General features: G+C 40.2%; 2 protein-coding genes across 9 annotated transcripts in view; both read right to left on the bottom strand.

Moving 5' to 3' along the window:
* Positions 1 to 12,472, bottom strand: part of ano8a (anoctamin 8a) — a 44,157-nt gene that overhangs the window by 20,504 nt on the left and 11,181 nt on the right. For 6 of the 7 annotated variants that reach the window (XM_084369699.1, XM_084369697.1, XM_084369701.1 and 3 more), the window contains exon 2: positions 10,511 to 10,690. The gene's annotated coding sequence lies outside the window, so the exon portion shown is untranslated. The remainder of the gene's footprint in view (positions 1 to 10,510; positions 10,691 to 12,472) is intronic. The other variant, XM_084369698.1, reaches the window with a different exon arrangement.
* Positions 4,155 to 10,476, bottom strand: plvapa (plasmalemma vesicle associated protein a). Of its 2 annotated transcripts, none has more exons than XM_084369706.1 (6): positions 8,739 to 10,476; positions 8,258 to 8,324; positions 7,412 to 8,121; positions 5,680 to 6,466; positions 4,985 to 5,042; positions 4,155 to 4,508 (listed from the first exon to the last, which is right to left on the bottom strand). In XM_084369706.1, the coding sequence occupies exons 1-6, from the start codon at positions 9,132 to 9,134 to the stop codon at positions 4,475 to 4,477; spliced, it is 2,052 nt and encodes a 683-aa protein (XP_084225832.1). In that variant the 5' UTR covers positions 9,135 to 10,476; the 3' UTR covers positions 4,155 to 4,474. The 2 variants fall into 2 exon arrangements, with proteins under 2 accessions (XP_084225832.1, XP_084225831.1); XM_084369705.1 differs by having other exon boundaries at positions 7,412 to 8,124; positions 8,739 to 10,475.

The following is a 12,472-nucleotide window of genomic DNA, read 5'->3' as shown; positions in this document are numbered from 1 at the left end:
ATGGTTTTACTTCCTGTTTTACTACTAAAGAAAGAGCTGATAACCTCGAAACAATATGGTAACTACCAGGAAACAATAACTTTTGGTCTCAGTCAAAGTTATGTTTTTTTATTCATTACGAGCATATTTTGTCATCACTGGGTCTGACAGGGTCAGAGAGTCATCCTGCAGGGCTCATCACCTAAACTTGACCTTATTAGTTTAGCTTTGTGCCATTACTGGTCTCTCAGTGACTGTGAGGGATTGAAACCAAAAAACTGCAGTGGCTTTAGCTCTGTAACTCTTTCTTAGCAGACTAGATGATCAGTAATCGCCTGATCCCTGCCTGTAGTGTAGCAGCAGTAAGGCTTTCAGCATGTGATGGATAATCAATGACACAGATAAATAGGACACTGTTGCTTCTGGTCTGGGCTCACAGCAGCTCAGCTCATGACAACAACTATTGACACTTGAGGAATAAGTCATTTGTCCCTCAGAAAAAGCCTCTTTAATCATTTGTCGTTTGTCATACGTTAACATTGGTGACCAAAATGGTTTGTTTTTTTCAGTGTCAAATATATTTTTTATTAGATTTGATCCCCTGACAATTCAGTGTAATCATCAAGTCCTAATTACTGTATAATTTATCCAACACTTTGATTAATGACTTTTATAATGACTTTTATAATGACAATTATAACGCAAAAGCCTCATCTGTGCTGTGTTTAATGCTAATTGGCAAATGCCGGCATGCTAAAACGCTAAGCTCACTGCTGAATATGGTAAAACATTATGCCGATGAACATTAGCATGTTAGCATTGTTCTTGTGAGAATTGTGAGGGCTGCTGATCAACTGACTTTCTCCATTTTGTATTCACATTTGTGTTTTCTTTCTGTTATGTTGATGAAGGTTCTCAGTCATCCAGGTTGTGGTTAGTGCTGTAAAGTGCTGTATCGTAGGCAGCTGGACGTGTTTCAGTTTCTTGAAGAAGTTTCACCTCTCATCCAAGAGGCTTCCTCAGTTCTAACTAACTGGAGGGGAGTTTTTTAAACTGTGTGGGAGTGTCCTTACAGAGTCGTTAAGGACACGTGAAAGCTCTGAGTTTCAGAGTCGTTAGGGCCACTTGTGGGTCATTGACCCAACCGGTCTTCATGTTGGTTGCTAGGGCTAGGTGAAGTCAGTACTGCATTGTAAGTGGGTGATAAGTATCGTGGCCACCTCCTCTGTTCAAAGACGGTCGTTCCAGTTTGACATAGATGGATTCTTTTACTCCTCTTTCACACCATCTGTCTTCTCTGGCCAAGATGTTTGTCCTCACAGGAATGATTTTTCTCCTTCAGATGTAGAACGAAACTGAAACACGTCCAGTTGCCTACGATACAGCACAATAACCCTCATTTTGCTTAACAAAAACAAAGAGATAGTAGTGTAATGATCATTTAAATTTTTGTTAGGCCCACCAGTTTCGATTATTGTAGCTTTTTTTCTGAAAAATCATTTGGGCATGTTGGACGTCTGAATACTACAATACCCGTAAGTCATGGAGAAGTATCTGACCAGGGGCACATAAACACTTCGTAAGGCCCCAAATTAATAGCAAACAGATTATACAATTCAGATTATATAATCTGTCTTTCTACAGCAAAATCTTTGGCTTCCAACAGTCGTAAGCAGCGCATATGAGCTCAGTGATGGTATGTTCCATTAGAAATGCATCAACCTGGGAGTCGTAGTTAACCTCTCCCTGCCCCCGGCTTCTACCTTTCATCAATGAATTAGAGATTTTATAACACAGTTGTTTTTTTGTTGTTTTTTTAACCAGCAGAGTTTCATGCCAATCCAAGCTGAAGAAAAAACTCCAACTGTGAGTGACTGGTCTGTTTGTGGTACTGTAGTAACCCTAAGAAAAGTTACATCATGTTCTGTTGACATCACATGCTAAACTGAGGCTACGTTAGGTCTAGCTGCTCACAGGTTACATGAAGTCAAACCCATCCCATCCTTAAGCAAATAAACTGCCCTATGTTTTTCTTTCCAGAACTAATGGAAGGAGAGGTCAAGGTGAAAGTCATGGCTGTGCTTAAGGAAGTCAATGCTAAGGTACAGCTGTTTCCAGTACATAACTCACTCCCCCCCTTAAACACTATACTATCTGCACAAGAGAAAGGGTTTTGCCCCCTGATGTCTTTACCAGCCTGGACTGCCATGGGACTAAGGGAGGCCAGGCAGATAGGAAATGCAATTAGAAGTCACAGTAAAGGGGGAACATTAACAGCCACAGACAAAAGAGGTCACAGTCCTGCAACCCCAGGTGAGGAAGGAGGTCGTAATCATAAGCACCCGGTCCCTTTCCTGCATCAGGAGGGGGAGGGAGGTGGCCGGGTAGACCGCGACACAATGGCCCCAACTCTGTGTCAGCGGTCTCAGGGCTGTCCACAGTGCTGAGGGTCAAGATCCCCAAAGATCCGCTTGTTTAATCATCTGTGGAAAACACTCGACCATCCAATGGATGATCCTGACCCCAGCGGCCTAAATCAATGACCCACTTGAAATATAAGTATGTATAGACTAACAGATTAATGTTCACATCACACTCAAAGCATATCATCCTATGTTGGTGTGACATTTTTTAAATTAGAAAAAGTTATGATCAAATTGCAAAATGATTATATTAAGAAATATACATAATTGGCCATGTCGCAAAGTTATTGTTAATGACTACAAAATGGTCACGTCAATGATTTTTCAAGCAAAATGTGTTGAGAAACATGTCACACATCCTCTTTTGTGAGCTGAGATAGTACATGTAGTTTCAACAGAATCTTATCAAAGATTTCTTGTTAACCATCAGATGCTCATTTCAAATTATTGTCCTCCTTCTTTTTAGGTTGGTATTGTTTGTAAAATTCGATACATGTTTTAATTTTGGTCTTTGTTATGCTTTTCTCTTGTACTAGGTAAACGTAAAGAGGGAAAGTGCATTAGTTAATGTCCCCTTTCCCTTTCAACAGTTATTGTTCAAACCCTGTTGAAGTCAAATGAAAATGAAATGATCTGTCCTTATTTTATTGTCCACTGTGTCAATTGGAACAATGGTCAATTGTATTATTTGTGTAGGGGAAACAGAGAAATGAAATGAGTCGACAGGAAAAATGCACTGAGTCGACAGGAAACATATTTGCACATCATCACGATGATTTTCCAGTGAAGTAGTTTCAACACGTCCCGTGTCTCAGTCGGTCTGATAAAGGGACTCCCAGAAGCATTCAACCATCTGACCTTTAATATCGTCACAGCGACTCCTGCAGTGAGCTGTGCAACCCAAATGTGGAAAAACACTTGACGTTAAACAAAGGATATCCTTTAGACGGGAAAGAGGTCTCCCTTTGCTCAAGTACTGTATTTATTAATTGGCGCCAACCCACGTTTGGTTCTTGAATTAACCGTCCGTTCCCATCCTCTCACAGTGCAATGAACAGGATGTTTGTCTGTTCTCATGACAGTTTGTGTTGCTGCTCCATTTTGACTCTATGTTAATGTTGTAAAAATGAAATACATTTTCACTGAGATAGATTTATAGCCACTGTCAATAACGTGCAAGGAAAAAATGTAAGGAAAGTGCCTTTCATATCATATATTTCTACACAAACAACCCTGTTTATATGCTTTTCCATATTTATTTATATTTGTTTTACAAATAACCAAAACTTAAAGGTAAAAATCTGGCTGCTTATGCTGTGTTTAGACTCATGTTGGGAAAAGTCAGAACACTCATCAGATACCATCTTTTCAGTTTTCACCCCTCATGCATTACTTATAAGTGATATATAAGGGTTTTTTTGGGCTATGGATATCTGTGTTCTTTTCAGTTAAGTGATGGCACATTGTTCTTAACCACAGCATGTGTACAAGAGAGTTTCCAAAGGTTCCTCCCATCTGCCTCTGCCGGCCTGCTGACAGGTTGGCAGGTAAACATAAACATGCTAGAGGGATTAAATCGCGTTGCCAGTAAATCTTGCCTGAACATCACAGGAGGGGCTGTGGAGTCATTTATAGATAATTAGCCACACAATAGGTGACGCATGCAGGGACAAACAGTTATTTCCGTGTCTGCATAGAGTAATATCTTAAATAGCTTTGTTTATAAAGAAGAGACAGGCACAGCTGATGGGCTTATGTTTAAACAAAGCTTTTATTTTTTCTGTATTTACAATAAAAATAACATGTGCTTATTCATGCTAAGTTGCATACTGTGTAGATACAAATCATGAACACACAAACTTCACATTTTACATTTAAAAGTGCAAAAGTTATTTAAAATACTTTCCTAAATGCATATCAAAGTATAAACAGGCACAGTGTTTAATATATGATACATATATAATGATATACAACATGTGAACTCCATATGAGAAGTTTGCATTTAGCTGTGCGTAATAGATGCAATGGAAGATACATCCCGTTTGCAGTTTTGTTTTTTCTCATCAGATGAACTAGCCCAACATTCTGGAGAGATCTTGTTTCTCCCTGGAGAAAGAAAGAAAGAAAGAAAGAAAGAAAGAAAGAAAGAAAGAAAATAAATTACTATATTATTTATTTATTTATTTATTTACTGTTAAAGAAGAACATGTCTGGTGATAATCTATATTTATTTTATTGTCAACAATTCCCATAAATAAAACCCAAACCAATGAACACCGGCACTGTTGCCGATTTTTAACAGTGCTGCTGTAAATATTCATTAAAGCACAAAAGGTGTATTACTCTGCAGCTGAAAATAGTCCCCAAATAAGCAGACTGTTTATCTGTTTTTAAATAATTATGTCTTGATCTTGATGTATTGAAATCAAAGTATTGAGCAAGGGACACCTGGGCCTTTTTCATGGGATTTGTTGACAATAACAGAGATATAGAGTATTGCCTTTTGTGCTCACAAAGTTCAGTCTGCAACAAAAACAGCAGCAACACTAACATTTCTACTGTTAAAGAGCCTTGATACTCACTCTGGGCCAGCTGGGTTGATGATGCGTTGAAGATCCTGAACGTGCTGGGCAACGCTGACTGTTGGTTTAAAAATAAGAAAACAATAATTTGTCACTATTCAGCCATGACAAAATCAAACAAGTTACTTTTAGGCTTCACAGTACATATGCTAACAGTTAGCATTTCCACTGAGGGTCTACAAATGCTACAGACATCATACATACAGCATCAAATGGATGCTTGTATGTAACATGTGCTGTATGAACAGTCCTGTACTGATATATGCATATATGTTGAAGTACTTGTGAAGTGTCTTTAACCTTCACTAGAATAAAAATATATCTCTATCCAGGCCGATAGCTTTGGTTCTTTTTTCCCAGGTTTTGACATGTCCGTCATACCTGAGAATGGGAATGAATAGAAGAAATACAGTTTCTGGAAAGAGATGTTTGAACTGAATAAGTTATTTTCCAATTTGTCATGCCTTGAACACCACATATACATTTGATTCACCTCTATTGTATTGGGGTCGGGTCAGAAATTTCAGAGATGAATTTCTCAACACCTCGACAAATAAAACCAAAACTATCTGCATGGCTAGATACAAGGTATGTGAGACAGTATTTATTTGTAAACTGGGCGAACTATGCTTTACAAAATGCCCCAGAATTGGAATAATAAACTACAGACACACAACTGCAACTATTTTCCTTACCTGAGCCCCCAACCAGCCCACTTGTCCTTCCTGTGCCAGTGGACGATCCAGTTCCACCAAAACTATTCCCACTTGATGTTCCTTTCCCTGTCCCACTTCCTGTCTTACTTTGTCCTGAATTAGTGTTTCCTAACCCAAGCCAAGAGGAGAATCCAGAGCTGCTCGACCCACTCTTATTCAAGGATCCAGTGGACCCAGTGGACCCAGAGGATGAGCCAAAGCTTGGAGAGCTTTTCACATTTGTCGTTGGCTTATTTAAGCTTGACCCGCTTGAGCCAGAGTTGGAGCTTAACCCAGTAGACCCAGAGGACGACCCAATGGTTGATGAGCCTCTCCCCGTTGAGCTAAGACTTGGGCTCAACCCTGTTGAGCCTGAGGAACCTCCCCCAGTTGATCCTATCTTATTCAATCCTGACCCAATGGAGCTACTCGATCCAGATGAAAAGAAGGATGAGCTTGAAGAGCCTGTTCCCCTATTCAGTCCCGACCCAGTGGCGCTACTTGACCCAGATGACAAGAGGGATGAGCTTGAAGAGCCTGTCCCAGTTGATCCTAGCTTATTCAATCCCAACCCAGTGGAGCTAGCTGACCTAGATGGAATGAAAGATGAGCTTGAACCCGTCCCACTTGAGCCAAAGCTCGGAACTGACCCTGTCCTACTAAGCTGACCCCCATTAGAAGAGCTGGATGAGGCAGAGCTGGATCCACCACCGCCAGACGTGCCCCACCCATTTTGACTCATGCTTCCCCGAGAGGTTGATCCTCCTTGAAATCCACCGAACCCTGCCTGAAATCAAATGAGAGCAATGTTATTATGGATAAATTTTTACTTGTTACGAATGGATTTTATTTACGTTGATAATGAAACCGAACCATTTTGAATTCACAGGAAACTTTATATCATATTTTCTGTTTCAAGCTGCAAACCCCTGATCTCTCAATAACAGCAGACACTTAACATAACAACTGGAAGAAACATTTACTCAGTTCTCACCCCTCTGCCCTCTTGTACTTTACTGGCAGACAATTTCCCTCATCCACCTCCTCCTCTGCTCTTAAAGCTGGATCATTTCCAATAACCTGTCATGCTGTTTTGATCTCATTCATCTTATGTAAGGCCTCAAGATCTCAAAGCACTGGAATGAGGGCTTTGTTAGTGTTTGAGTCTTCTTACAGGTGTTATATAAGCAAATATGTCTTGTGATACTGCTTATAAGGAGAGTATTATTGACAACAAACCTAAAATTAGTGCACAAAATTATGTAATTGCTGCAAAATTTTATGCAGATCGTAACCTATAAAGGGGTTTTGCAGTTAAATTCAACGGTTACGCAATGTAACGATAACTTGTATCGACTAATTACATTATAATATATAAGAGAATCTCCACCAGGATTCCTGGCATGTTGTATCTCCAAAATCATTCACAGTGTTCGATACTCCTCCTTTAAACTGCCCTAACTGCCAAACAGCATCTTTAAAAAGAAAAATGAACATTGTTCAGATGGTTTTACAAGATTGTTCTTGGTACAGCAAGTCTCATTTAAACATTTTAATTTAGTCAAATTTAAATATCAAATTTAGAGTAATCTGAGTGTAACTTGGATTAACAGCTTGGAAGCAGAAGAGCTCATAAAGCCCAGCATGTTGCCCCTAGAGGCCTTACTGCTGCTTACGGCCCTGCAGAGCTGATAACATTTCATGTAATCGATTATGGCCCTTGTTTTCTTACCCTGGCCATACAGGTCATATTAAGCTGCTTGAGTTGCTCTCGAATGTGTTCAACCTCTTTATTTTTATAGTTGACGCTGTTTTCCAGGACTTGTATGTCTCCATGTAGCCTCATCTTGTCCATCAGGAGTCTCTCCTTTTCAACGTCATGTTTCGATTGAAGCTTTTCTAAGTTCTGTTTGTTGCCCTTGATCAGGTCCGTGCGGTTCTGGCTGCACCAGCGGTAGTCTTCAGAAAATCGCCAGTTCTCTGCCTTCAAACGGCTGTTCTCACCCTGGATGCCTGATACCTGATCACCCACGTTGTTCAGGTAATGCTGGTACTTGTCCTCCACCTCTCTGGACAGGCTGGTGCAGTTGGTGCGGATCTGCTCCAGGTGTTCCCTCTGTTTTGTACAGGTGAGCTGGAAGGGGATGTGATTTGGGAAGAGGGAATCGATCTTCTCTAGGAAAGCTTTGGTAACGTTGGAGACACCACTCAGTGACTGGACAAAGTCTTCTTTGCATCTTTGTCTTAAGATCTGCACCTCCTTCTCATATGTGGATTTGTCTCTCCTCAGACGGATAGCCTCCAAGTTCAGGTTGTCCCTTTCTTTGGCAATCTGGTCCATTTCCATCCTCATCCTCTGTACTGTTTGTGTGAAGTTGGACTGCACAAGCTCAAGCCTGGCTCTCATCTGTTCGACAAACAGCCCACAGTTGCAAGGACCTGCTACTAAATGACAATGACAAAGAAGGAGAAAAGAAGTAGGTGAATATATCTTTCTCTAAAACATGCAGGTGAGGATTAGGGAGAATAACTCAAAGGTGTTATTTATCTATTTGATTTTTTTTTTTGTCATACTTACTTGGTTGGCAACTGCCAGGTGAAGATGGTGTGGCCTTGCAAAGCATCAACTCCCTATTGCACTGTTGCTGTGGATATTTTATAGAAAGAAAAGCCATTGGTGCTTTAGCAAGTTTTTCTAGATCAGTTGTGAAATGCAAACCAACAAAAACAATAACAGACTCATAATTATATTTAAGATAATATGTTATTTCTTCTTGTTCTTAAAGCTATAAAATAATATCTCAGAACTACAGTTTACAATCCTATTCAACATTAAACAGTTGTCGATAGTGAAATCCACTCAGCTTTAAGCTCTTAAGATAACTTATGAACGAGCTTTAACAACTTGGCTCAATTTGACAGAAACATCCAAGGTGTATTGACAGGTACTATTATCCTTTCATTTAAAACTTTACTGACACTAACAACAGAACACGAAATATTCACACTAATGACAAGAACCTGCATGTTAGATATAACCAAAAGGTGCAGTTTATTACCAGCTTCTTGTCAAAATCGTGGATCACAGCCAGTGAGATGTTGGAGAGGTGGCGCAACCTGGCCAGGTCCCAGTCGTTACGCGCCTTTTCAGTCAGGGTGGAGTTGAGTAAGGTGGTCAGATTCTTCCTCTGGTGCCTCAAGGCAACATTCTCGATGGAGAGTCGGCTGAAACTCTCCTCCAGGTCCTGGATGCGCGATGTGGACGCAGAGTCCTGCTTCTTGCCATAGATCAGAAAGAGCACCAGGCTGACTATGATAAGAGACTGAATGAGCGAGGAGAAGAAGAAGACGATGCGCATGTAGTAGCCACAGCTCTTGCCCTTCGAGCGGTACTGCATCTTCTTTTGGGCCTGTGGGCTGTACTTGGAGACCTGGGAATAGCCACTGCTGTACATGGGTGCTGATGGCCAGAGGAGGATCAGAGAGAAGCGGTATATAGTACAGTCCAAGGCTTGAAGGTTATGATGAGCGAACAATAAGACTATGCTAAATTATCTCAGAGCCGTCAGCTGGTTTCTTGGTCGATTTCTTGTAACTCTTGTAAAAAAAATTCTCCAACAAAGCCCGATGAACTCCAGTCATGGGCCAGATGTTTCCTTTGTGTAGCGTTGATAGCATGAGAATTAATCAGATTGTGGGTGAGGTGTAAACATGGGGAGGAATTTATAAACTCCTCTGGCCACACACTTCCCATGATGGGAAGCGCTCCTGGCCTCAGTCTCCTCCCTCTGTAGGCTATCTCTCATTGGCAGTCCCTCCCTATGCAGAGGTTATCAACACACACACTGCCAATGTGTATGCATGTACAGTATGAGCTAAACAAACACACACACACACACACACACACACACACACTCAGTGTATGTCACCACAAAGTCTAATCTCATGACCATTTAGTGTGAGTATGGCTGAACTAATTATGTTTTTCATTGTCAATTAGTCGATTATAATCTTGATTAATTGATTGTTAGCTTTATAAAATGTCAGAAAATGTTAAAAAATGTTGATCACTGTTTTCCAAAGCCCAAGATAACATCCTCAAATGTTTTGTTTTGTCCACAACCCAAAGATATTTAGTTTACTGAAAAACATTTAGATTTAAGATACTGGAATCAGAGAATTTTTACTTTGTTTGTTTGTTTTTATTTATTATTCAAACTGATTTTCCCCACTGAGCAGGCAACGTCTGTGGACGTCCAAAACAGGTTGATATCATGTCCGTCGGGCCAGGCCATGATCTGGACGTCCATTGACAGCCAGAATTAGTCGATAAATGACGTTGAGAAAAGACGTCCAGTCAGGCCGTAATCTAGACATCCACTGACATCCAGAATTAGTTGAGAACAGACGTTCATACTGGCTATGATCTGGAGGTCCACGGACAGCCAGAATAAGTCAACAAACAACATATAAACATCTATACAACGTCCAGAAAAGACGTATAAAAAAACTTTCATTCTGGCTCCCCAGAGGACGTCTTTTAGACGTCTTGGATGTCCATAAATGACGTCTAAAAGATGTGATCTAGACCACTTTTTGCTCACTGGGTCATTTCTACTTATTTTATCTTATTAATTTCAATCTTATTTTATCTGCCTTGTCTGTTTCTTTCTTTTTTAAGCACCTTGTAACACTGTTAAGGAAAGTGCTATATAAATAAAATGTATTATTACTATTAAAACAGGAATGGAATATAGAAAAGTCTCAACTTGGTGTTTTTCTGTGATCCATTGTGAAAACCTGCAGGCCGTAAAAACCTGACCGGACTCACTGTGTGCAGCTTCTTCAAAAACGTGCCAAAAACATTTTTATGGGATCATGAGCAGTGTTGTCCGGTGCACCACAGGCCAGGAGGACAATGGCTCATCGCTCCTCTGACGTTTTCGTTCAGTGCCCCTTTGATGCCGCAAGTCTCAGTCCAGTATGATGACGTGGGCGAGAAGCCCCCTGTCTCAAAGGGGACACACACATACACACACAGAGACTCAATTTAAGGAAGAAATACAAGAGCCTGACAGTAACAGCCACAACTTTTTCCTGCCAGCCATTGTTTGGCGTGCCAGGCCTCATCTTGACAGGAAGCAGTAATTCATAGAGGAACTGTTGATGGCCAGAACTGCAGGAACTTTTAGGACAAGATCTGAGATAAAAGACGGCAACAAACGCAGGATATCAGACAAATACAAAACATAAACAGTCATAGTGTTTAATTGAGGTTGAAGTGGGTTGTTTTTATTTTCATTTCTAAACACCGGGTATGGAAGGGGGCTTTATTTGGATGTGTTTATATTTTGGATCCATTCCATTTAAGGGGTGTTGCCAACCAGGCTGACACAGCACCCTTCGAACAGTAGGAGAGGCTGTTATTTAATTTATACATCTTAGTAATGCTTTGTCTCCGTTACAAAGGAGTTCTTTAAAAGACCTTCACTGTACACATGAATTTACAAATCACATTTTCAGTGTTTCAAGTGTAGCACGAAAGCTTCAGTGCACAGTTTTACCAGCAGTTGACCGTCAGATATTGAAACAGAGGTTCAGTTATGCCCTGTATAATGAGCCTTTTAGCTCCCCAAATGTTTAAGTGTAATCATTGTTGGTGCCGCAAAGACACCTGGATTGTTTTCATTTTCCTTTGGCAACACAAAAAAACTTAGACATGTAGACATGAAACCAGATAGAAATTGTGCCAGGCTGCCAGCCCGTCTGGATCAGACAAGATGGCATGGTGAAATAAAAGTTTATTTGAATCCAATCCAAACGCCTTTGGAGTTATTCTATAGCCTTTACATGCAATCAATATTTACCTAAAAATGTTATGTTAAAACAAATACAAAAACAAGTCTATTGCCAGTTTAAAGAATAGTTGGACATTTTGGGAAATAATTGATTCGCTCTCTTGTTGATCTTGCGTACATGGGAAGATTGATACCACTCTCCTGTCTGTACACTACAAATTAGTTACAGTCAAGAGCCAGTTAGCTTAGCTGACTATTAAGACTGGAAACAAGGGGAAACAGCTAGCCAAAGTGTAAAATGCAAAGCAACAACACTCTAGGATAGCTGCTTCCTGTTTTCAATCTTTATGCTATGCTTCGCTAACCAGCCATTAGCTATAGCTTCTAATTTACAAGACATAAATGACAGTGGTATCAATCTGCTCAACTAACTTTCAAGTGAATAAGTATGTTTCCTAAATAGTTTAACTAAAGGACCATTATGATATTGTTAGGTTATTTTTAAAAAGAGAGTACAAATTCAGACTTTGAGCTACCACAGGCTGAGTGTTTAAATATTTATGCTTAGCAATTCAGACATGACACAGACATGGGAGTGGTATCAATGTACTCATCATATACTTGCACAACACTGTAATTGCCTGTCTTACACATTGAGCTACTTCCCAAAACAAGAGGCGGTACGGTTAAAAGTTTAATGGTGTGTGTGACTGGGCCGGATACATCCAGTATAGAAACGGTGTATCCTGTGTAAAGGGTGGCAGCACTGTAATGCAATCTGTGATCTCCTGCGCTTTGAGAAGGAAGCTACTGTGTGTACTTAAACAAGTGAAAGCTGAAACAGTTAAACAATATTTTGCTTTGAAACTACGTTAAAGGCTCAGTTCACACAAAAAACTTATTTTTGCACACTTACTCCTTGTGGTGGTTAGCCATGCAGATAGATTTGGTTTAATGTGCTGAGATTTTGTTATATTTCCCCTGAATTATGTGGA

The sequence above is a fragment of the Pagrus pagrus genome, assembly GCF_965226575.1.
Source record: "Pagrus pagrus genome assembly, chromosome: 12".
NCBI classification, from domain to species: Eukaryota; Metazoa; Chordata; class Actinopteri; order Spariformes; family Sparidae; genus Pagrus; species Pagrus pagrus.
This window is presented reverse-complemented; position numbering and strand designations above follow the sequence as displayed.

Coding starts and splice junctions, on each gene's coding strand:
- plvapa (XM_084369705.1), bottom strand. CDS start 9,134: ATGTACAGCAGTGGCTATTCCCAGGTCTCCAAGTACAGCCCACAGGCC. Junction 6,467..7,411: donor ATATGACCTGTATGGCCAGG/GTAAGAAAACAA, acceptor ATTTGATTTCAG/GCAGGGTTCGGTGGATTTCA. Junction 4,509..4,984: donor ATCAACCCAGCTGGCCCAGA/GTGAGTATCAAG, acceptor TTCTTTCTCCAG/GGAGAAACAAGATCTCTCCA.